The 24,269-nt window shown below is 54.1% G+C and overlaps 1 protein-coding gene and 1 long non-coding RNA gene across 4 annotated transcripts; one reads left to right on the forward strand and one right to left on the reverse strand.

Annotated features, from left to right (window-relative positions):
* Positions 1-482: 482 nt before the first annotated feature.
* On the reverse strand, positions 483-18,559 carry GNA15 (G protein subunit alpha 15). Of its 3 annotated transcripts, none has more exons than XM_033417514.2 (7): positions 17,648-18,559; positions 10,130-10,314; positions 8,367-8,521; positions 7,553-7,681; positions 5,052-5,181; positions 3,690-3,843; positions 483-613 (listed from the first exon to the last, which is right to left on the reverse strand). In XM_033417514.2, the coding sequence occupies exons 1-7, from the start codon at positions 17,790-17,792 to the stop codon at positions 591-593; spliced, it is 921 nt and encodes a 306-aa protein (XP_033273405.1). In that variant the 5' UTR covers positions 17,793-18,559; the 3' UTR covers positions 483-590. The 3 variants fall into 3 exon arrangements, with proteins under 3 accessions (XP_033273405.1, XP_004286354.1, XP_033273404.1); XM_004286306.4 differs by having other exon boundaries at positions 483-2,698; positions 17,648-18,556; XM_033417513.2 differs by lacking the exon at positions 17,648-18,559 and adding an exon at positions 17,149-17,262 and having other exon boundaries at positions 483-2,698.
* On the forward strand, positions 17,997-24,242 carry LOC117199089 (uncharacterized). Its single transcript, XR_007476139.1, has 3 exons — positions 17,997-18,090; positions 21,653-21,743; positions 23,411-24,242. It is a non-coding gene; the product is annotated as an uncharacterized LOC117199089 (long non-coding RNA).
* The last annotated feature ends 27 nt before the right edge of the window (positions 24,243-24,269 follow it).

Below are 24,269 nucleotides of genomic sequence, written 5' to 3' on the forward strand. Positions count from 1 at the left end.
ACTTCCCTGGTTGCACAGTGTTACGAATCCACCTGCCAATGCAGGGAGCATGGGTTTGAGCCCTGGTCCGGGAAGATCCCGCGTGCCGCGGAGCAAGTAAGCCCGTGTGCCACAGCTACTGAGCCTGTGCCCTAGAGCCCACGAACCACAACTACTGAGCCCACGTGCCACAACTACTGAGCCCGCGCGCCTAGAGCTCGTGCTCCACAACAAGAGAAGCCACCGCGATAAGAAGCCCATGTGCCGCAACTAGAGAAAGCCCACGTGCAGCAACGAAGAACCAATGCAGCCGTAAATAAATAAATAAATAAACAAATAAATAAATAAGAATTGGGTGCCTAACTCAGGGGACCAAGGTCATGCTGACGGCATGTACTCTTGATATAATGGGACAAAACCTTCTTCACTTCTGTGCTCCTCTGACCTAAAATCTAAACCTCAGTCTAATCATGAGAAAAACATCAAACGAAACTCAACCGAAGGACGTTTGACAAAATACGTTTTATGAGAGGTATCTGGGAACGTGACCTTCTTTGGAAATAGGATCACTGCAGATAGAATCAAGTTAGGATGAGGTCGTTTGGGCGGGCCTAATTCAGCGTAACTGGTGTCTCTGTAAAAAGAAAATTTGGACGCAGGCACGCACAAGAGGAGATGGCCACGTGAAGACACAAGCAGAGACGGGAGGGACGCAGCCACAAGCCAGGGATACACAGAGCCACCAGAAGCTAGAAAAGGCAGGAAGGACTTTCCCCTAGAGCCTCTGGAGGGAGCACAGCCCTGCTGACACTTTAGTCTCAGACTTTGCCTCCAGAACTGTGAGAGAATACATTTGCGTGGTTTTAAGCCCCTCTGTCTGTGGTACTTCGTTACAGCAGCCCTGGGAAAGTAAAAGCTGGCCAGCACTCCTCAAAACTGTTAAGGTCATCAAAAACGAAGAAAGTCTGAGAAACCATCACAGCTCAGAAGAGCCTAAGGAGACGTGATGATGAAATGTCGTGTGGGAACCTGGGTGGGGTCCCAGGACAGAAAAAGGACATTAGGGGAAAAAAGGAAAGTTTTTGGACTTCAGTTAATAATGGGTCAATATTGGTTCATTAATGGAAAAAAAAAAGTACCATATTAATATATTAATAATACAGGAAATCATGGTTTCATAAGGCAACCCTCTGTATTCGCAATTTTTCTATAAACCTAAGACTATTCTAAAAATTAAAGTTGATTTTTTAAAAAGTAAAACAAAACAAAAAACCTCTTGAATGAATACTAGAATCTTGGCTTGGCCACCACCCAGGTGTTTAGCCTTAGTCAAATTATTCAGTTTCTCTGTGCCTCGGTTTCCCCATCTGTAAAATGGGGGTGATGGGGTTGGTGCTTCATGGGCCTGCCCTGAGGATGGTGGGAGACCAGGATCTGGAGTAAGTGGAATCATCATCATCTCCGTCAGGGATAGGCGGTGGCTGCTGCTGGAATTTTGGGTGAGTAGCAACAGAAGGTCAGCTCAAATGTCCCCGGGGCCAGGGAGAGAGGCTGAACTCCACTTCCTGGCTCAAAGTGCACACAGTCCCACACAGCTCTGTGTACCATGCCCTACACAAGTGGCTGCACAAGTTTTTTTTCCCTTTTTCCTTCCTTGCTACCCTGCCCGGGACAGACGACCTGAGATGGGACCGCGCGGGGCAGGGGGTTGGTTGTTAACCAGGACGCCCCTAAGAAATCAAAGGTCTCCAGAATGTCATTTCTTTAATGTCCACCCTTCAAGGGGCCCCGCAGAAGGTGAGGTAATAAATACAGAAGGTTGTAAGATGCAGCACGCCCGGCCCCCAGCCTGGTAAGGAAGGGGGGCGGGGGATGCCTGTAGATCTCGGTTTCCTTCATCTGAAAACTGGGGCAGGACACACTTCGAACCACGAGGCTCTGATACGGCAGCGTTTTCTGGGCGTCTTTCTCGTAGGAAAACGCAAGTCCCTGAGCTACGCAGACCTCAGGCTAGGATGCGGCTCCTTTCCGCTAGGGGGCGCCAGAGTCCGCGTCCCTCGGCATGAAGGACCACTTCCCTGTCCCGGGGCTGGTGCATCACCCCCAAAAGGGTCCCAGACCCCTGCCCAAGGGGGGACATACCTGGAGGTGAGGGTCCTGAGAGAACCCCATCCACCCAAGTCCTGGATCCCCTGCTCTCTTCACCTTTTCCTGCACCCCGGCCTCCTAAAAGGCCATTGTGCTCCCTCTCCAAGGAGATACAGTGAGTAGAGGAAAGGAAGACACAGAGGCTGTCCCGCTGAGGGACGGAGAAAGGAGGAGGCGCCGATCGGCCTTCCACCCCGGCTCACTCGTGGCCCTTCTGCCACCTGGGCCTGGGGCTGGAGCAGCAAGGGGCACCTGGGTTCGCTGAGCGCTGGCCCACCCCGCCCCCACCGCCCGCAGGTCCCGCCTGCCACGCGCGGGTCTGAGTCCGGAGCGTTGGGCCTAGGTCACAGCAGGTTGATGTCGTCCAGGTAGCGGGCCAGGACTGAGTCCCGCACGTCCTTGAAGACCTTGCGGATGTTCTGTGTGTCCGTAGCGCACGTGTAGTGGCTGAAGAGGCGGCGGGAGCGAGAGCCCTTCCTGCTCCCGTCTGCGCCGTCCACACAGCTGGTGTACATGCCGGTGTACATGTCCAGGATGAATTTCTTGGCTGCCTCCGTGTCCTGCTTCGGGCCTGGGGACAGGGGTGGGCAGTCAGGGCACACGGCTCATGGGGCAGGTGGGAGCCTCTCCCTCCTGGGGCCAAGGTGGGCTCTGGAGACCCTGTCCCCGATACGGGCAGCAACAGGGCTGCAGGGACCACCCACCAAAGTGCCTGCCTGCCACTGCCATCTTTTGCCTTTCTAGCTGGTCACTTGACTCAGGCCAAGCCAATAAGAGCATCAGGTATGTGTTCATGCAGGTCACATGATCTGGAATGGACCAATGACACTGGTCTCTGGGACTCTGGGCTGAACTGTGTTTAAAAAGAGACCCTCTCTCTTGGCTGGGCATGGAGCTGGGGGGATGGGAGCCTGGAACTGCAGAGAAAGACATCCTGCGGAGGTGCAAATGGGGAAACTGAGGCCGAGAGAGAGGGGGGGAAGGATGGCCATCCTGGTGAGGCACACATGCGATTCCCCCCACCACCATCTCACATTCATATATATATATATGAATATTAATATATATATTCATATATAGATATGAATGAATGACTGGTGTCCTTATAAGAAGACAAGAGACAACCAGAGACAAAGTCATGTGGTGACAGAGGCAGAGATTAGAGACATGCATCTACAAGTCAAGGAATGGCAAGGATTGCAGGGGACCACCAGAAGCTAGGAGAGAGGCCTGGAACAGATTCTCCCCTGGAGCCTCCAGAAGGAACCAACCCTGCTGACACCTTGATTTCAGACTTCTGGCCTACTGAACTGTGAGGGGAAAAATTTCTGCTGTTTTCAGCATCCAGTATGAAGGCTTGTGTTAGTTTATCCCCATTCTACAGAGGGGGAAGCTGAGACTCAGAGATCTTGGGCAGAGGACAGAGATGGGTCTGGAACTCAGGCCTGTCCCATTGCATTTGAAACCCCACTGGCTCTAGGCTGGGGTAGGACCTGGACCAGCATCTCTCTTGGGAGCTGCTTTTGGGAAGTGAAGGGATAGAAAGTTCTAGAACCACTCACCCTGGAAACTGGGGAAGTAGGTAGCCAGGTGGGAGGTGGGGATCTTCTCCTCCAGGATGTCAGTTTTGTTGAGGAAGAGGATGACGGAAGTGCTTTTGAACCAGGGCAGTTCCAGGATGGTGCCAAACAGGGCCAGGCTCTCCTTCATTCGGTTCTGGGTTGGGGGGCACAAGCAGGTCATGGATCTAGACGGCCAGCTTGGCCCAAACGGGAGCCCTCTCCCCACGTAGAGATGAGGCTGTCGGCCCCCCATCCAGCAGCTTGAGGCTCCCCAATTCCCACCCAGCTGGGTCTGAGGGTGGTGTGGCCAGCTGCCTATGTATGCCCGAGATGGTTTTGTGCCTGTACTGGTTTGGGTAGTGTCCCCCCCACACCAAAATTCATGTCCACCTGGAACTTCAGAATGAGACCTTATTTGGAAATAGGGTCTTTGAAGACGTAATTAGTTAAGAATCAGTCACACTGGAGTAGGATGGGCCCTAAGTCCAATGTCTGGTATCCTTATAAAAAGGAGAATTAGGACACAAGGAGATGGCCACGTGAAGATGGAGGTAAAATGGGGTGATGTTTCTATAAGCCAAGGGACGCCAAAGATTGCCAGTGGCCACCAGAAGCTGGGAGAGCCTGGAACAGATTCTCCTTCACAGGGAACCAGCCCCACTGACACCCTGACCACAGATTTCTGGCCTCCAAGACTATGAGACGATACACTTCTGTTGTTTCAGCTCTCCCCCACCCCCATGCCCACCACCTCCCAGTTTGTGGTACTTCATCACAGCAGCCCTAGCAAACTAGGCCATCTCGTGTGGCTGGACTGGAGCAAGATCTGTGTCAGAATGACCTCAAATTGATTCTATCTGATTCAGTTTGAAAGTCGAAATTATAACCTTGGATCCCGAAACTGTCTATGGGAAAGTTTAACCCTGAAAAGTGCACATGTCAGAGATGATAACGTGCCTGACCTTCACACCGGGAGTTAATTAGGAGAAGAGTTCACGCAAAGGAGAAGAATTCTGAGTAAAAGCAGGACATTGTCCCCATGACCCACATTCCCAGGACAGCTTACATTGTGCTTCAGTGGGGTGCGGGGGTGGGTGTGTGTCTTGAGGCTTGAGTGTCCGACTCTGTGTGTGTGTGTGTGTGTGTGTGTGTGTGTCAGGGTCCTGGCCTCACAAATGCTTGTAGATCTGTGTGTTGGGGTTCAATGGTCTGACCACAAAAGAGTGGACGGTGAAGCTCAAAGCCACGCCAGACACACAAAGCCCCACTCAAGAGTGCCTGCTCAGCTGTGGGTCCCCGGGCCAAGATGGGGGTAAGAAAAGCAGGGGAAATGGTGCCCCTGCATCGATCGTGGCCCCTCACCTCTTGGTTGTTTTCCTCCAGACACTGGTCGTATTCGCTCAGCGAGGCCAGGTAGATGAGGGCGATCACATTCTCGAAGCAGTGGATCCACTTCTTGCGTTCTGACTTTTGGCCCCCGACGTCCACGATCCTTACCGGGAACAACTCCCTTTCAGAGTTCAGGCCTAATCGGGACCCCCGTGACGAGGCGTCCCAGACCCCAGTCATGGCTGGGACATGCCATGAGCAATATTAATAGCAACAAGAATAGATGCCAACCACCTTGTGTGTTACAGCGTTTCACCCCATGGAGCAAGTATCGCTATTATGCCCATTTTATGGATGAGGAAACTGAGGCATAGGGAGAGAGGGCACTTTCTAGAGCTTCTACTACACTGGGCTGCCTGATTTCTACCCCATGGTAGAAGACAGCTGGTTGCCCTCACTCTGCCCTGGTTCTGGCTGGGTGACAAGAGGGAAATTGCGGATCGTCTCCAGAACTCAGTTTCCCATCAGCTGTGTTCTAGTTGACCGTGGGAGTGTCCAGTGGCCACACAGACGGGCAAACGCCGTCCCCTCTGTGTGTGGCCCAGGGAAAGGGTTTGCCTCCACCCCCACACACACCACAGCAAAAGCCTGGGCCCTCCTGCCTTTCTGTTCTCTCTTCTAAGAAACGTGGGTTACTGACAACAAGCCCTGTGTCATTTCCCCAGGGATGGGACCATTACTCAGGCAGCTGGAAGGAAATGCCAGAAGCCTCAGAGCAAGAAGGGACTTGCCCTGCTGTACCGGAGGGAAATCCAGGCTGATGCCTGCGGCTCCTGATTCCTGAAACCAGCCTCTCTCATGATCCTCAGAGTCCCTCAAACCCCGTATCCAGAGCGGGGCGTGTGATGCAGCGGTTGAGACTGGGGCTCCGATGGCTGAGATAGGTGTGGGGTATGCTGCTTGCCAGCCTCCCAGCTCGGAGTCTCAGTTTCCTCTGAGCCCTCACCTTTGGCCTAAGAACGGACTCAAGTTTCCCCATCTGATAATTCCCTCCTCAGCCCAGCCTTACTTCTGAACTTCCCCAACCACTACTTTTACTCCTAAACGTTTACCAACTCATCCATCCATTCATCCATCCAACCCATCACCCACCCACCCATTTGTCCATACGTCCACCTACCCACCCATCAATCCATCCATCTGTCCATCTATCCATTTATCCATTCATACATACGTACACCCACCCACCCATATACCCATCCATTGATCCATCTATCCACCCACTTACCCATCCACGCGTCCATCCATGCATCCACCCACCCATCCATCCACCCATCTTTCCAACCATCCACTCACATTTCCAAACTTCCACTCTGACCTTCAGCTGATCAACACCAGTGAAGCAAACTCAGCCCCTAACGTTGAGGGTCTCTCCGTCTAGTGGAGGAGACCCAATGCAAACAGATAAATTATGAACCTTCCTGCTAAGGACTATTGCAGAGGCCAGAACAACATGGGGCCGGGGGAGGGGGTGTTCAGGGAAACAAGGGATCAACATGGGTGGGTTGGACACTGAAGGGCCTCAAGCATCCCCCTGCACCCTCCACAGGTCCCTGCCTAAGGTCACTGAAGATTCTCTAAAGGCCACTAAGGTCACTGAGGATTCTCTAAAGGCCACTCCCAGAAGTCGCTTCTCTCACTGTATTCTTCCTGATCTCTCCTTGGCCTTTGACACTGACCATGACTCTGCATGGACCATCCTTTGCTGCACTGGCCACCCACACCTCTGGCTTCCAGCTCAGGCCTGTGTGCGCCCAGCCACCTCCCAGATGCCCCAGACCCCTCAGAACCAACCTGCCCCAAATGAGTTCATCATCTATTGTAATACCTCCTATCCCGCCACCACCACTGTGGCTCCACCATCTACTCTGTCACCTTGATGGGAAACCCATAGGGAGTCACTTTTGACTCTCTGCCCTACATCCCATGCTCATCTAGTCCTGCCCATTCTACATCAGAAAGCATTCTCGCACTGTCCCCTCATTTCCATCCCCAAGGCCACTTCCCGGGCACTTCCCAACCCTTTCTGCCTGAACCATGGCTCCTGCCTTCTCCTGGGTCTCCTGACCTCCAGCTTCACCCCTCATTTGGGGCTGGGTAAGCTCAAAGGGTGAGCTTCCCCAGCTCCAAATCAATCCCTCTGGTCTAGCCCTGACTGCACAGTCTCTGTCTCTTCCTTCCCATCACCTCCTAGCTCCAGTGAACTCCTATTCATTCTTCAATGCCCTAATAACAATGTCCCCTCCTCCAGGAAGACGTACCCTCCCAGAGCTCTGGGGGCTCAGTTTTGGCTCCCCCAGGTCCCAGTCCTGATTCCATGGAGGGGCTGGAGGTGTCTGTGTCCAGCCTTGCCTCCTTCAGCCTGGCAGCCCCTTTGGGGGCTGGGACTAGGCAACTCCTACTCATCCCTCAGTGCCCCAGTTCCTTTGCCCCTCCAACAGGAGCCTTCTCCACCCACCAGGCTATGCGCTCACCGCAGGTTGGTTTTCTGCACGGAGAAGCAGTACTCGTTGATGCCGGTGGTGGGCATGCGGCTGCGGAGCACGTCCTGCGAGGTAGGGATGTAGCCCTCCTCCATGATGCGGTCCAGATTTGACAGGTAGCTGTAGAGCCAGAAGCCCTGAGTCTTGGCCTTGAAACCTCCCTTTGCTTCTCAGGCCCACCACCCAGGGCCTGGTGAGGACCTTGCTGGGGGAAAGAGAGCCCCCAGGGCAGGGCCAGGATCTCTGGGGTCCCAGGTGGCTCAGGAGCACAGCCCAAGGCCATGGGAGCATCGGGAGAAGCAGCTTCACCCTCAGCAGCGTGACCCCAAGGACTGTCTCCCTGGCGCGGGCGTCACCCTGGGAAAACTGTCACCCCAGGTGTGTCACTGCCCCAAGAACAGTGATAGCTGGGAGCACTAGACACCCAGCGTTGTACCCAGGACAGCTTCACTGCATGATGATGAACAGCGTCACCCCAGAAATGGTGTCACCCCAGGACAGCGTCATCCTAGAACAGTCACCCCAGAGGCACCATCACCCCAGAAATAGTGTCACCCCAGGAATGATGTCACCCCATGAACAGTGCACCCCAGGAGCTGTGTCACCTGGGGAGCAGCGGCTCCCCGGGGACGGCCTCACCCCGGGGCAAGACCACCCACAGCATTCCCAGCAGTGGGAGCTGGCCAGCCTGAGGCCCCTCTGCCGGCTCCGATCCCTGGGACTGGGTCTCCTCTGGCTCCGCCTTGGCACCGCCTCGCGCTCGGCACCCCGACCCCGCGCCCGTCTCCGCGGACCCCAGACTCACTACACTGCCGAGTCGAGCAGGTGGAAATCGCGCCGGCGCTCGTAGCAGGCGCGGATGCCGGAGTCCCTCCACAGCCACTGCATGGCCACGGCGTAGTGCTTCTCGAAGGTGGTCACCCTGTAGGGGTCCTGGCTCATGATCAGGTTGGCCCGGTGCTGGGGAGGGACAGACGGACAGGGGCGGGTCAGAGCAGCCGGGCGGGGCGGGTTGCCCTCCTGACGTCTCCACCCCCTTTCGTGCCGGCGTCCGTCCACCAAGGGTGGGCACAGGTAGAGCGCACAGCGGCGCGAGAAGCCAGCAGGGGCTTGTTTGCGTGCGGGGAGCGTCAGTTCTGGGGGACCCTGCCTGGGGCAGTAACCTCTTCTCTATCTGTCCTCCTTTCTTTGCACCGGAAGCAGGCACTCCTGTTGTTCATGTCTGAAGATAGGGTCTTTACAGAGGTAATGAAGTCACAATGAGGTCATGAGGGTGGCGCTAATCCAATGTGACTGGCGTCCTTGTAAGAAGAGGAGATTGGGACACAGACACACACAGAACGATGACCACGTGAGGACACAGGGAGAAGACAGCCATCTACGAGCCAAGGAGAGAGGCCTCAGAAAGAACCAGTCCTGAGGTCTTGTGGGTCGGAACCCTCATGCACTGCTGGGGCGATGCAATCTGGTACAGCCATTGTGGAAAACAGTATGGAGGTTGCCACCAAAATTAAAAATAGAGCCACTGGGAATTCCCTGGCGGTCCAGTGGTTAGGACTCCACGCTTTCACTGCTGAGGGTCTGGGTTCCATCTCTGGTCGGGGAACTAAGATCTCACAAGCCATGTGACATGGCAAATAAATAAATAATTTTTAAAAATAGAGCTACTCTATGATACAGCAATTCCACTCCTGGGTATTTATCCAAAAGAAATGAAACTGGGATCTTGAAAAGATATCTGTACACCCAGGTTCACTGCAGTGTTATTTACAGCAGCCAAGATGTGGAAAGAACCTAAATGTCCATCGATGGTTGAATGGATAAAGATAGATATATCTCGAATACTATTCAGCCTTTAAAAAGAAGGAAATTCTGCAACAGGGGACAATGTGGATGAACCTTGAAGACACGATATTAAGTGAAATAACACAGTCACAGAAGGACAGATCCTGCACGATCCCGCTTACATGAGGCATCTGGAAGAGGCAAGTTCATGGACACAGAGTAGAATGGGCTAGGGGAAGGGAATTGGGGTTGCTATGAATAAAGTTTCCCTTAGGCAAGCGGAATACATCCTAGAGCTCTCCCTGATGACATTGTGTCTGCAGTTACTGATACTGCATCGCGCGCTTAAAATTTGCTAAGAGAATAGATTTCATGTTGAGTGTTCTTCACACAATAAAATAAAAATTTTAAAGAGAAGGGTCATGTGACGCACAGTCTGCATAGCACCCCTCCCCCCAGCAGGGTAGGGCAGGGCTCAGGAACCAGTCCACCGTACTAATATTTCTAGAACAAAATGCCTGCTGACTCAGGACTCCTACCAGGCATCATGGGGTCCAAGGGAGAGATGGCTGAGCCCTGGGGGTCCACAGGGAACCCGCGAAGTTGGTGGGGGGACCTGCTGGTGCTGAGCTGCCTGGAATGCGGAACAGGATCCCAGGAAACCTTGGAGGAGGTGGTTCTTCACAAGGACTTAGGGGATCTGAAGGGACACAGTCCCACCCTGAAGTCCTAAGGAAACCCCTCCCAGTGTGGCGCCCATGCGGTGAGAGCCGGGATGCTCACCTTGCTCTCGGGCCAGCTGAAGGGGATCTGCAGCCGTTCCATAGCCTCAATCATGCTCTGCATGGACACGAAGATGTTCTGGTAGACCAGGCTCCGGAAGCTCTTGCGCTCCTCCTCCGAGTAGCCCGCCCCGTGGATAATGCGCATCTGCTTGATGAACGTGCTCTTCCCGCTCTCGCCAGGGCCTGGGGAGAGGACTCTGCGGTCAGCTCAGCCCTCCGGGGCTCCCACCACCCGCCACCTCCCGCCACTAGGGTTCAAATCCCCGCTCTGTGATCCCGGGCGAGCCGCTTCATGGCTCTATGTCTCGGTTTCCCCACCTGTGAAACATGGTTTGCTGGGTGGACGTGAGGGGTAAACTAGTTCATTAAAAGTTTGTCCCAGGAGGGGCAGCACACCACGGCCTGCCGGCCGCTGTTTTTATTTTTAATTTGGGGATTTTGTTTTGTTTTGTGTTTTTGTTTTTTTGCCACACCACGCGGCTTGTGGGATCTAAGTTCCCCGACCCGGGATGGAACTGGGGTCCCCTGCAGTGAAAGCGCTGAGTCCTACCACTGGACCACCAAGGAATTCCTGACAGCTGCCTGTTTTTTCATGGCCAGCAAATTTTTACAGTTTGCATGGTTTTTATATTTCTAATTCTTTTCACCCTTACAGTTTTTACATTTTTGTAATGGTTACAGTTTTTGCATTTTTTAATGGCTGAAAGGAATCCAAAGATTCCTTTTTGGTGACACCTGAAAATGACATGAAATTCAGGTTTCAGGGTTGGTCAATAAAGTTTTATTGGCACATGGCCGTGCCCTGTTGTATACAAATTATCTAGGGTTGGTTTCTCGGGACAGCTGCAGTGTTGAGTAGTCAGAGATCCTCTGGCTTGCAAAGCTGAAAAGATTTACCATCTGGCCCTTTACAGAAAAATCTGTGGACCCCTGGCCTAGAGTGTGCTTTGACATAGTAAGAGCTACATTCCTGTCCACTATTATTAGCAATAGTAGTCTTTACCATGATTATAATTACTATTATTATTATTCGCTATAATAATTTCAGGAAGAGAAAGTTTTGTGAAGGAAATACAATAAGATAAATAGATAAAGAATGATTAAGTGACTACTACAGCTAAGTGTCACAGAAGGCTTCTCAGTGGAGGTGACATTGGCGTTGAGATCTGAAGGCTGGGAAGGTTGCTCTCGTGCCAAGATCTGGAGGAGGGAGCACCAGGCAGTGGACACAGCACGTGCAAAGGCCCTGGGGCAGGACCAGGCCTGGTGTGTTGGAGGAATAGCGAGGAGGCCTGTGTGCTTGGAGGTGAGTGAGCGAGGGGGAGAGAGGGAGGAGGTGAAATTATGATTGTGGAAGGGGTTCTAAGGAGAAGGGGGCTTTGAGTTAGGCTGGGTAATCTAGGAGGGCTTCACTGAGGAGGTGACATCTCATCTGAGACCTGGCAGATGACAGAATTCATTAGAAGAGAAGGGGGAATAGCATTCCCAACAGCAGGCACAGCACATGCAAAGGTCCAGGGGCAGGACCATGCCTGGCATGTTGGAGGAACAGCCAGGAGGCCTGTGTGTCTGGGGCAGAGTGATCAAGGGGGAGAGAGGGAGGGGGAGGGCAGGGAGAGGACAGGGCAGGTCATGCAGGGCCTTGTGGGCTGTGGGTAGAGGAGGGGTGGGGCCTGACCCAGGGGCTCACAGGTGGCCCCTGACTACTGAGGGGAGGGCAGGTTGGGGAGGGGTGAACCCAGCCAAATGGGACTGTTCTGGTCCAGGCTGGACCCAGGTGGCCGCGTGGAGCTAGAGAGAAGAGGACATATGCCCAAGATATTTGGGAGACAGAATACACACGACCTTGCTGGTGGACCAGAGTGGGGAGAGGGGTCCTTGCAGGCTCACCTACAGAATCTCCAGGGCCAAGCGCTGGATGAAACCACAGGGCCCTTCTGAGTGCAGGGTCGCACGTCAAAAAGCCGGTCATGGGTCTGGGATAGTAACACTAGAACCTTTGGAAGCTCAAAGAGCAAGGCCTGGCTCCCTGCTGTCTGAGCCCTGATATCTCCCTGTCTGAGCCCCTGTTTTCTCGTCTGTGAAATGGGCATGATAGCCAGGCGGGAGGTGTGGGGCCGGGAACCACCTCCAACACCTTGTCACCCTGCCGGCTCCTGGGGGACACTGGTGTGGGGTCCCTCCAGGGGTGGGGAAGCAGATTCGTGCAGGAGGAACTGGGACCAGCAGCAAAAAGGGAAGGGGTGCCCTGGCTGGAGCCAGAAAGAGGAACGAGGAGCAGAGGAAACACAGCAGGGAGGAGGCGGGGAGTGTAAGAAGCAGCAGAGGACGGGGTGGAACTCTGTTGTACCGCCCCTGGGGGGCTCTCGTCCCCTCCCACTCCCAGCAACTCTGAAGGCAGTGAGGGCAGGACCCAGCGACACCGCTGCACTCGAGACCCAAGGAAAAAAGTCAATTTTCTATGGCCCTAAAGGACATTCATGGGGAAACTGGGAATGCCAGCGGGACGTGATGGTGACGGGATTCGGGACGTGATGGTGACGGGATTGCATCACGCTCATCGCCTGCACACCATTGCCCTGGGGGGGTCTTTGCTTTTTAGTGGGACGTAAACCCACTGAAGTATCTGGGGGGGAAAAGGTGTCAGGGCTGCAACTTTACTCACAAACGGTTCCGATAAAAATGAATACGTACGTATTAAATATAATATATAAATGTATAACAAATAAACTATAGCTATGCATTATGTAAATTATAAGTATATACACATATACTTATATATAATGTGTGTGTATACATATATATATAGAGAGAGAGAGAGAGAGAAAGAGCAAGCAGGGTGGGATGGGATAAAGGGCATGTGATAAAATGTTAACATTTGCAGAAGAATCCGGTGCAACTTTTTTATAATTCTGAAAGTATTTTAAAATGAAAAGTTAAGAAAGTGGAAAAAAAAAACCCTCAAGGGCTTCCCTGGTGGTGCAGTGGTTAAGAATCCACCTGCCAATGTATGGGACATGGGTTCGAGCCCGGGTCTGGAAAGATCCTACATGCCGTGGAGCAACTAAGCCCGTGCGCCACAACTACTGAGCCTGCGTGCCACAACTACTGAAGCCCATGCGCCTAGAGCCCGTGCTCTGCAACAAGAGAAGCCACCGTAGTGAGAAGCCCGTGCACCTCAATGAAGAGTAGCCCCCGCTTGCCACAACTAGAGAAAGCCTGCATGCAGCAACGAAGACCCAACGCAGCCAAAAATAAAATAAATAAACTTATTAAAATAAAAAAAACCCTCAAATGTCATGTGAGATGCTGCATTGGAGGCTGGAACAGAAAAGGGGCCGTGGTGGAAAAACCAGTGAAATCTAAATCTGGAGTTTAGTTAACAGAAATGTAATGGTACGGTTCCCACATTAATATCTCAGCTGTGATGAGCACACGGCACTTATGTAAGATGTCACCACGAGAGGAAGCTGTGTTAGGAGGAGACGGGAACTCTCCGGACTATCTTTGCCACATTTCTGTCCTTCAAAAATGATTCCAAAATAAAAAGTTTCCTGCAAACAAACCAACAACAAACAAAAAACGCCCCACAGTTCCACAATCTGAAATGCTTCAGTAAGGAGCCACATGTGTCTCAGATTCCTTGGATTTCAGGACGGGGATACATCAAACTCAATAAATATTCCTGCAGTAGAACCTCTAACTACCACAGTCAGTGAGATAAACCCACAGCCTCGCCTCCCACTGGGAAACCTGGGAGACGGGCTGGTGTCCGGAGCTTCTGCTATTTGGAGGTGGAAGAGGTACCGTAAGCCCCCCTGTCCTCCTAGGGTGCCGGGGGGTCCACATGCACCAGCTTGCCCGAGCCCACAAGAGGAATGGCTCTTGGCTCCATATTTCACGTGGGGCAACTGAGTCCCAGATCGGTTGGGTCATGCAGCTGGCGGGTGGCCAAACTGGGACTCAAACCCGGTTCTGAGTCCAGAGCTCACGGGCTTTTTAATAATCATTCCGGGAAGTTCCCCAGGCACTGCCTGAATTATCGTCACTAAGATTCCCACTGTTTTCCCATTCGCAGTGGAGACGTGGGGGCTCAGAGAGGTGAAGTGACTTTCCCAGGGTCACACAGCTACTGGAAAAGCAGAGGAGTAAACACAAGCCCTTGTGGATACTTCACCTTCATCAAAGTATCAGTTCATGTGATAATTCTACGGACGCTCGGAAGCTCGTCGGCTCCTCTGGGTGCTGCCAAGACGGCGGTGAGACCTACGGCAGGGGGCTGCACCCTTTGACCTTCCTCTGGGTTGCCCCCAAAAGTGTGGAGAACAAAGAAAGATCTCACCAAGAAACAGTTAATTTTTATTTATTTATTTATTTTTGGGTGCGTTGGGTCTTCGTTCCTGCGTGCAGGCTTTCTCTAGTTGCAGCGAGCGGGGGCTACTCTTCATTGCGGTGCGCGGGCTTCTCATTGCGGTGGCTTCTCTTGTTGCAGAGCATAGGCTCTGGGCACACTGGCTTCAGTAGTTGTGGCACATGAGCTCAGGAGTTGTGGCTCGCAGGCTCTAGAGCGCAGGCTCAGTAGTTGTGGTGCACGGGCTTAGTTGCTCCACAGCATGTGGGATCTTCCTGGACCAGGGCTCAAACCTGTGTCCCCTGCATTGGCAGGAGGATACTTAACCACTGCACCACCAGGGAAGTCCGCAACAGTTAATTTTGTTGAGATGCACCGATTTCTCTTTTTTTTTTCCCTCTTCTGTTTCATTAAAGAAAAAAAAATATCCTGGTTGCCACCCACAGCTTGGGTTTTGTGACTCACAAGTGGCTCACAACCTGAAGTCTGAAAAACTCCACCTTTGCAGCTGTGACTGTCCTGGAGCCACTGAGGAATCAGGAGTCTCTCTGCTCCCTCTCCTGATGTGGTTCAGCAAGCCCCCCAAATGGGACTGGGAGCTGCAGGGAGAGCTGTTGCCACCTGGCACGTCCTCGCAGCCAGACGGGAAGTGATTGCTTCCTTCTGGGAATGGGTGAGGAAGTAGAAACTCGCGGAGGCCAGGAGCCGTGCCAAGCCCCAGGCATCGCGAGACGCTGTGCAGCTCCTTCCATGGTTGATGGCAGTCCCAGGCCCGCCATCCTCCCCCAGGAAACTGGGCCACTGGGACACAGGGAGCTGCCTGAGAGCAGACAGCTCATCTTCTTTGCCCAGCTCTGCCTCAAAACTGGCTGCAGACCCCAGACCCATCCTGCCGCCGCCCTGGGCCTCAGTTTCCCCATCTGTCATTGGGCTTCTGTAGAGGCACGTTCACAGGGCAGTCAAGCGTGTGGACTGTGGAACCAGAATTCTAGGTTCCGATCCTGGTTGTGTGACCTTGGGCAGGTCGCTTCACCTCTCTGGGCCTCGGTTTCCCCGTCTGGAGTGGTTCCTACCTCACATAGTATGGACAGAGCTGGCTCCTTTAATTGCCTTATTCTGAGTCTTCCCCCTCCTCAACGTGGTGACCACTTCCTGTCAGGGACAGACCCCCAGCCCCTTGGCCTTCTTCCTCCAAAGGGTCAGCCACCTCCCAGAAAAAAAAAAAAATAATAACTTTTGGATTCAATTCCTGTTTTTAAAGAGGGCAGGTGTGGAAGCAGCCCTCAGGGCTTGGATAGGGGTGTTGAAACCACAGTCCAGCGGGCTGTCCATAGGGCCACCATCTGTGCTTGGGCATGTGGACAACCTCCCCTCTCCCCTCTCCCACCCCTACCAGCAGAAGTGGCTTCCTGATTTGGGACTGGCTGTGCAGTGATCAGTGGGGCAAGGGACTTTCCAAGCTCCAGGAAGATATGGTACAGCTCTGGGGAAAACCATCCCTGAAACAGGATTCATTCATTCATTCATTCACTCATTTATAAATCATGCATCGGGTATCTGCTCTACGTCAGGTCACCGTACTCCTGAAATAGATGCTGGGGACACAGGAGTGAATAAGATGGACATGGTCCTCACCTCTGTGTTGCTTGCTGTGTAACTGGAGAGACAGACAATAAACAAGGAAACAAGAAAACACCTGAGAGAGCGTCAGCGAGTGAGTGGTATGAAGAAAAATCAGGCGAGAAAGAAAGATGGGGCTGACTTTGAAGCCCGGGAAATCAGGGAAGACTTCTCTGAGGAAGTGACACTTGAGCTGAGACCTGCCTTGAGTGAAAGGAGTGAGAGCACCAGCCATGCAAAGGCTTGGGGGATGCTGAGAGCCCTTGGCAGGGAGAATGGCAAGTGCAAAGGTCCTGAGGTGTGGTTAAAGAAAACCTGAGATGTGCAAGGAAGTATCACTAACACTGCCAAACCCCTAGCCCAACAGGTCAAGAAAAATGGAGCAAAGACAAAGAATGAAAAAGGAGACATCACTACAAATCCCACAGACATGAAAGGATGACAAGGGAATGTTATAAACAACCTTATGCCTATACATTTGACAACTTTGAAGAAATGGACAAACTCTTTGGAAGATACCAATAACCAAAGCTCACTCGAGAAGGAATAGCCCTATTTATTAAAAGATAGTAAATAACATATATATACTAGCCTAGCTATTACAGAAAGTGAATAGAGATAGCTATGAAATTAAATTCTTAATTAAAACCTTCCAGGCTCAGACAGCTTCACTGGGGTCCCATGCCCCCACCCTCTCCTCTCTCTCCACCCCTCAGGGCTGCCCCTTGCCACTGAGCAAGAGAAGAGAGAGGACGGCCACCCAGATGACCAGGCTCTTTGCCCCAGGACAGGCAGATGGGACTTTGGAACACTTCCCCGGCCCTCGCTCAGGGCTCAGGCAGTCCCAGGAGACCCTCCAAGGCTGGCGTCCCTGGGCTTAGGCCAGCAGGGTCATACACAGGGCAAGGTGGCTGGGGGAGTGGACACACGTGGACAAGAAGACATGAGGTCTCAGAGGCTTCCAATCCACCACACCCAAGTCACCCCCACTCCCTCACCCTGTTCTATTTTCCTCCTGTTCTTCGTGCTGCCGGAAATTATTTTACCTGCTTATTAGTTTGAGGGCTTAACATCTGTCTCCCCCACCGGAAGCTGAGGTCCCCAGAGGCAGGGACACGCTCCATCTCCTTTGCCGCTGTGCCCCCACGAATTACTCAGTACGTCTTGAGTGAATGAACCGACTAATCAATCAATCAGAGGCACGTGGCAACGCTCTCGCTGCCCACGCGACTCGTGCTGATGAACCACCAGAACAGACCCAGCTCTCCAGAGGGACGGGAGGGGCTCGGAGGGCGAGGCTGGAGCTCCCCGGGCTGTGCGGCTCATTCCCTTCCTGCGACGCGGAACCGGTGGGGCGGGCCGGGCCTGCCCGACAGAAGCCAGGCCGCCGGCCCAAACCGCCTCTGCTCCTGCAGATGCCCAGGAGATGGCCGGACCGCGGGACGGGCCCACAGCTCACCCCTTGGGACTAGGAACCGGGCCTCAGTCGACTCATCCTGAAAGTGGGCTCCCAGGCTGTCCCGCCCGGGGCGGCCGCGGACTCACCCAACAGCAGCAGCTTCAGCTCCCCTCGGTCCCGCTTCTTCTGCTCCAGGAGGATCTTGTTGATTTCCTGGTCGATCCGGGCCGCCGACTTCTCGTCCTCGGTCAGGCACCAGGCGCAGCAGCGCCAGGTCAGAGAGCGGGCCATGGTGGGGCCTCAGCGGGCACCAGGCGGCATCGCCCCCGCCCCCTCCTCCTCCCCCGGGAGGCACCCCGGCCGGCCGCTCCGGGGTGGGCTTCTGACAGCCGGCGGCAAGTCTCCCTCGTCGTGGGGGTCGCCCCCCCGGGACCCCCGGCTTCCCGGCCTTGGGCACCCGGCGGCCCAGCTCGGCGAGGCCTGCGCGGCGGGTCGGGGGTGGAGAAGGAGAGATGCCGGCTTAGGGCTCCCCGCCCACCCCCAGACCTGCCCGGCCCGGCCCGACAGGTTGACGGCAGTAGAGCGAGAGGTGAGGTGGGCGCCCCAGGGGAGGGCGGGGCGGGGAGGAAAGGCCCGGCGTCTGCAGTCTGGGTCTGCGCTGAGCCTCCTTCCTCATTCTGGAGAAGGGGTGGACCCTGTCCTCCTGGGCCTCTGACGCCCGGCCCCGGCCCACCCACCTCTCCCCCTCCTCTGGGCCAATTAGAAGCAGTCATCAGAATACCCCACAAGGTCTTTTTTAAAAGCACAGCCAGGGCCCGGCGTCACTTACTGTTTTAAGTGCTTTTGTGTTTGGCGGGGTGGGGGTTGGTCATGCGGACAGCACCCCAAGTTCCTTGCCATTCCCACTGCACAGATGGGGACATAGAGGCACAGCCAGGCAGTGACAACCCCCGGGGAGCCTCTCCCACCCGTGGGGCCTCAGTCTCAACTGCAGAGCTGGCAGCTTTGGGACTTTGGAACCGGGCCATTCATTCTTCTTGCAAACATTTATGCGGCGCCTACTGTGTGCCAGGCATTCTACGCACAGCAGGGACCCAAATGACAAAAAACCCGATCTCCCTGCCTTATGCTCTAGACAGACAGATAAAGAAATACCTTAAATATATGTATATCTAAGCCTATCAGATGGCCATAAATTGTGAGAGGAAAATAAAGCTGGGAAGGGGGATGGGAGATTGGGGGGGGCTCACGTGTGGCGTGAAACAGGGGGTCAAGGAAGGTCACTCTGAGAAGACAGGCATTTGGGAGGAGAAGTTGGACAGGCAGCCTGGACATAGGGGGACCTTGGGAGTCAAGCCCGCATCCCAGCGAGGCCATGAGGCCCCCGTTCCCTGACGACTCAGCCCTCAGGACCTTAGAAGCAGGAGGGGACACAGGGGTGGCTGTGTAGCTGCGTCCCCACAGAATGTCTCCAATCCAGCAGCTCTTTGCTGTGTTCGGGGATAGAATGCTCTTTGAGAGGTTCTAGAAAGCTCTAGAAAGTTCCCAAACACCCCTCCCCCCCAGAGATACACAGAATCCGGGAGACCCCGGGCCCCTCCCACAGGCACTGGTGAGGCTCAGAGAGGGTGTGTGCTGTGCCTGAGGTCACACAGCCGCAACTGTCTGCCTGTGCCACGCCCCAGCCGGCACCAATGCGGTTTTCTTCGCTGTTGATTCATAACGACCAGCAGATGGGAAGTTCGATAGGGGCCCCGTTGGGTCACTGGGTCCTGGCAGGCACTGCCCTGCTCAACCCCGTTCCCACCCCCGACCGGATGGCCGTGAGGAGGGGGTGCTCCCCGGGGCCTGAGGCCTGGGTGACTTCCCACTACCGGGGAAGGTGAAGAAAAGCAGAAATAATAATCTGGGCCACACAGAAGCAGAACGGAGGTAACCAGCTTGGCAAAACCCAGAGGCCAGGCTGAGTCACAGACTGGAGGGTGGATGGCGGGGCAAGGCCAGGAGCACCTGGGGCCACCCCGCTGTTTCCCAAAGGACACCAGGCCCCTAACCCATCACACAGGGCCAGGGCGGCATCCCGCTGACTTCAGAGAAATAAAAACAGGTGCCTTGATTCCCCCTCCTCCGGGGCCCATACTCTGTGAATTTCTCCAGCCTCGCAACAAATCTTCCCACTTCCCCAAACAGGCGAGGAGCTGCTTCCTCTCCAGATGAGGTACCATCCTGGCGGGACACCTGTCACCTATTAGTTCATTCGGGAATAACAGGGTGAGCTGTGTGTGTGTTTAAAAAATACACACACACAGACCTCCCTGATGGTGCAGTGGGTAAGACTCCACGCTCCCCATGCAGGGGGCCCAGGTTCCATCTGTGACTGGGGAACTAGATCCTGCATGCCGCAACTAAGAGCCGGCGCAGCCAAATAAATAAATAAGTAAATTTTTAAAACATATATTAGAAAAAAGTACACACACAGACTTCTCTTGCAGTCCAGTGGTTAAGACTCCGCCCTTCCACTGCAGAGGGCATGGGTTCCATCCCTGGTCAGGGAACTAAAAATTAAAACAAACACATATAACCTAATAATTTCCTGTGAAACTAATACCCACGTGATCCCCACCTAGGCCAAGATTCAGGGTATCGTCAGCCCCAAGAGGGTTCCCAGATACCCGTTCCAACAAGACCCCCTTCCTCCTGCTGGGCAGTCAGTACTGCACCAACTTCTATGGTATTTCTGCGTTTGGGGGGTATTTTTGGTAACAAGATTTATTTTGCTTTTTGGTTTTTCAATTTACGTGGCTTGGTAGGTGCTTCCTTTGGTGTACGGTTTTGTGTTTTAACAAATGTACACAGTCATGTAAGTTATGGCTAAAACAGTTGACAGAATATGGTCTGTCACCTGAAGAACCCCCTCCAGGTACCTCTTTATAGCCAGACCCTCACCTGAGCCCTCACCCCTGGAAACCATCGATCTGCTTTTTTTTTTTTTTTTGCGGTACGCGGGCCTCTCCCTGTGGCGGCCCCTCCCGCTGCGGAGCACAGGCTGCGGACGCGCAGGCTCAGCGGCCCTGGCTCACGGGCCCAGCCGCTCCGCGGCATGCGGGATCCTCCCGGACCGGGGCACGAACCCGCGCCCCCTGCGTCGGCAGGCGGACTCCCAGCCACTGCGCCACCGGGGGAGCCCGATCTGGTCTTTGTTGCTATGGTTTTTGAATCTTTTTGAGACTGTCACATACATGGAATCACACACTGTGTAATTTTTGAGACTGGCTTCTTTTACTTAGCATCTGAGATCTGCCTATGCAGTGGGGCATGTCAGGAGCCCTCTCCTTTGGACTCTTGGGTGGTTTTCTGTTGTGTGGGTTCATCACCCTTTATCTGTTCACCCGTAGAAGGCCATTTGGGTTGCTTCCCAGTTTGGGGGTGATAACGGATAGTGCTGCTGTAAACATGCACTATAATCATCATCAGTGCTCATTTCTCTAGGATATTTCTAGAAGCGGGATGGTTGGGTCATAAGGTAATTGTACGTATAACTTTGTAAGAAACGGCTGAATGCTTTTCTGGTGTGGCTTTCCCATTTTGCACGCCCATCAGAAATGCCTGAGGGGGGCTTCCCTGGTGGCGCACTGGTTAAGAATCTGCCTGCCAATGCAGGGGACAAGGGTTCGAGCCCTGGTCCTGGAAGATCCCACGTGTTGCAGAGCAACTAAGCCTGTGCGCCACAACTACTGAGCCTGCGCTCTAGAGCCCGTGAGCCACAACTACTGAGCCTGCGCTCTAGAGCCCGTGAGCCACAACTACTGAACCCGCGTGCCACAACTACTGAAGCCTGTGCATGTAGAGCCCATGCTCCACAACAAGAGAAGCCATCGCAATGAGAAGCCCGCGCACCGCATCCAAGAGTAGCCCCGGCTCGCCACAACTAGAGAAAGCCCGCATGCAGCAACGAAGACCCAATGCAGCCAAAAATAAATAAATTTATTTAAAAAAAAAAAACCCAACTGTGGAATTGCTGGGTTACAAGGTATTTCCCAGATATTAACTCTCTTTTGCCAAAGTGCGTGTACCAATTTACAACCCCAGTAGCTCTGGTAAGTTTTTTTTGTTTGTTTTTTAAATTTTTGCCCGTGCCACCGGGCTTGCAGAATCTTCGCTCCCCGATCAGGGATCGAACCCGTGCCCCCTGCAGTGGAAGCCCGGATTCTTAACCACTGGACCACCAGGGAATTCTCTCTGGTGAGTTTTTTATGGACCTAAATTTATCCCATCCGCAAGTCTCTCCTTTATTCAGAAACGACGATCTCCTTGCTGTTCCTTTGGTATGAGAAATGCCCTTTCTGTTTAATGAGGAATAGGATGTCTACATGGTTTTACAGTACCTCACAGTCCTCAGCTGATGGGAGGCCACAGCTGGGTCATTCCCTGGACACTGACCTTGGCCATACCCAAGGTCATGCCCCCGCCCCCACCAGGGCTGGCCCAAGGCTGGGGTACAAATGTCCATCCCCTCCCTTTATTAACTGATGAATCACGGATTTGATTCCACTTCTGCGAGTATATCCATACCGAAAGCAGGGTCTCCAGAGGGTCTTTCCCATCCAAGTTCACAAAAGCATGATTCACCGCAGCCAAAAGGAGGAAACACCCAGGATCCCCTCGCCGGCCACCTGGGCCGGCTTGGTGGGCGGGGGACTCGGGCTCGGAAGGTTTTCTGTCTTGAAAGCCTCCTGGTTTTGTAACAAGGGCCCTGCGTTTTCACTTTGCACCGGGTCGCGGCTGGTGCCCAGGCTCGGGGGCGCCGCCTACCGTCAGGGCAAGGGCCCGGCCGCTCTGTGCCTCGGTTTCCCTGTTGGAACCGGGATGCGGAGAGGACCTCCGGAGCGGATGCGCGTTCGCGCGGACGGGCGCGGAAAGCAGGCGAGCAGCACCTGCCGGCCGCGGGGGACATGACGGCCAGGCGCGCCGGCAGCATCCGCGGGCTCCCTCCCTGCACCCACCTCCCGAATCCCACTCCCTCCTCCGCCTCCACCTGGGACCACTCCATCATCTCCCACCTGGGACCACTCCATCATCTCCCATCTGGTCCAGCTGAGTCCCCTCCATCCGGGTCCCTGATTCCGCCCTCAGCCCCACAGTCTGTCCTCCCGGCAGCGGCCACCAGAGGGCGCCTATGAGCACTGAGTCAGGCCCTGTCCCGCCCCTGCCCACAGTCCTCCAGGGTCCCACCTTCCCGAGGGTAAAAGCCCAAGTCCGCCCCGCGGCCCACAAGGCTCTGCACGACCTGCCCTGTCCCCTCCCTGCCCTCCCCTCCTCCCTCTCTCTGCCTCACTCACTCTGCTCCAGACACACGGGCCTCCTTGCTGTTCCTCCAATGAACCAGGGCTGGTCCTGCCCCAGGGCCTTTGCACGTGCTCTGCCCTCCGCCTGGCAATCCCCTCCCTCAGACCACAGCATGGCCCCTTCTCTTCACGTCTTCCAGCATCCTATTCATACGCCACCTTCTCCGAAAGGGCTTTCCTGAACAGCCTGCCTGAAATGGCCACTATCGCTGCCAATGACTCTTCCCTGCTGCTTTTATTCATAGATTGAGTCATGGTGATAAGTGCTGTCTCCCTGTATATGCAGTGCCTAGGACAGTGCCTGGCACACACGGGGCCTTCAGGGCATTTCCATCCCACTGATGAGTGAGTAAATAGAACTGGAGGGGGATATGGAGAAATGCGACCCTGGCGTACAGCTGGTGGGAAGGAGAAATGGGGCAGCCGCCGTGGAAACAGCCTGGCGGTTCCTCAAACGGTTAAACGTGGAATCGCCATTTGACCCAGCAATTCCACTTCTGGGTTTATAGCCAGTAGAATGGAAAGCAGAGTCTCAAAGAGATACTTGCACACCTGTGTTCACAGCATCGTGATTCACGACAGTGAAAAGGGGGAAACAACCCAAGTGACCATCAACGGATGGATAAACAAAGGTGGTCCATCCACGCAGTGAAATGATTCAGCCTTAAAAAGGAAAGAGATCCTGACACCTGCTACACCATGGATGTACCTGAAGGACATGATGCTCAGTGAGAAGCCAGACACAGAAGGACAAATACTGTGTGATTCCACTCACATGGAGTCCCTGGAGCAGTGAAATCCATAGAAAATAGGATGGTGGGGGCCAGGGGCTGGGGGAGGGGGTGGGGAGTTATTGATTAATGGGTACGGAGTTTCTGTTTGAGGTGATGAAAATGTTTTGGAGACAATTACTGCTGACGGTTGCACAACATTGCAAATGAAACTAATGTCACCGAACTGTATATTTAAAAATGGTGAAGCTGGTAAGTTGTATGTGTATTTACCACAATGTAAAAAATATTTTTTTTTAATTAAAAAAAGACTGAGAGATGGCAGGGAGATCACTGGTCCAACATCTTGATTTGCAGAAAGAAATGGGGCCGGGGGAGGGGCCCGTCTTCCCAAGAGGATCCGCGACAGTGAGTGGCCAGTTGGGCCCAGAACCCAGGCCCCATCTCTGTCCCCTGCCCCCCACGAGGAGGAGTTCCTCTTGCAGGATGCTCCAGCCCACAGCACAGCACATTGACCTGAAGTCAGGGGCCCTGGGGCCGCAGTCCCAGCTCAGGGAAGGAGGTACACCCCGGGCGGCCGAGCTGCGGCTCCCGTGACCTCAGACCCCATCCTGAAGGTGCCAGGGCCCCGCAGGCCACACAGGAGTCAGGTGACACCCCGGGGACCTCAGGGCCCCTCTGCTGCTCCCCGC

This window comes from Orcinus orca, chromosome 3 (genome assembly GCF_937001465.1).
Source record: "Orcinus orca chromosome 3, mOrcOrc1.1, whole genome shotgun sequence".
Classification (NCBI taxonomy): domain Eukaryota; kingdom Metazoa; phylum Chordata; class Mammalia; order Artiodactyla; family Delphinidae; genus Orcinus; species Orcinus orca.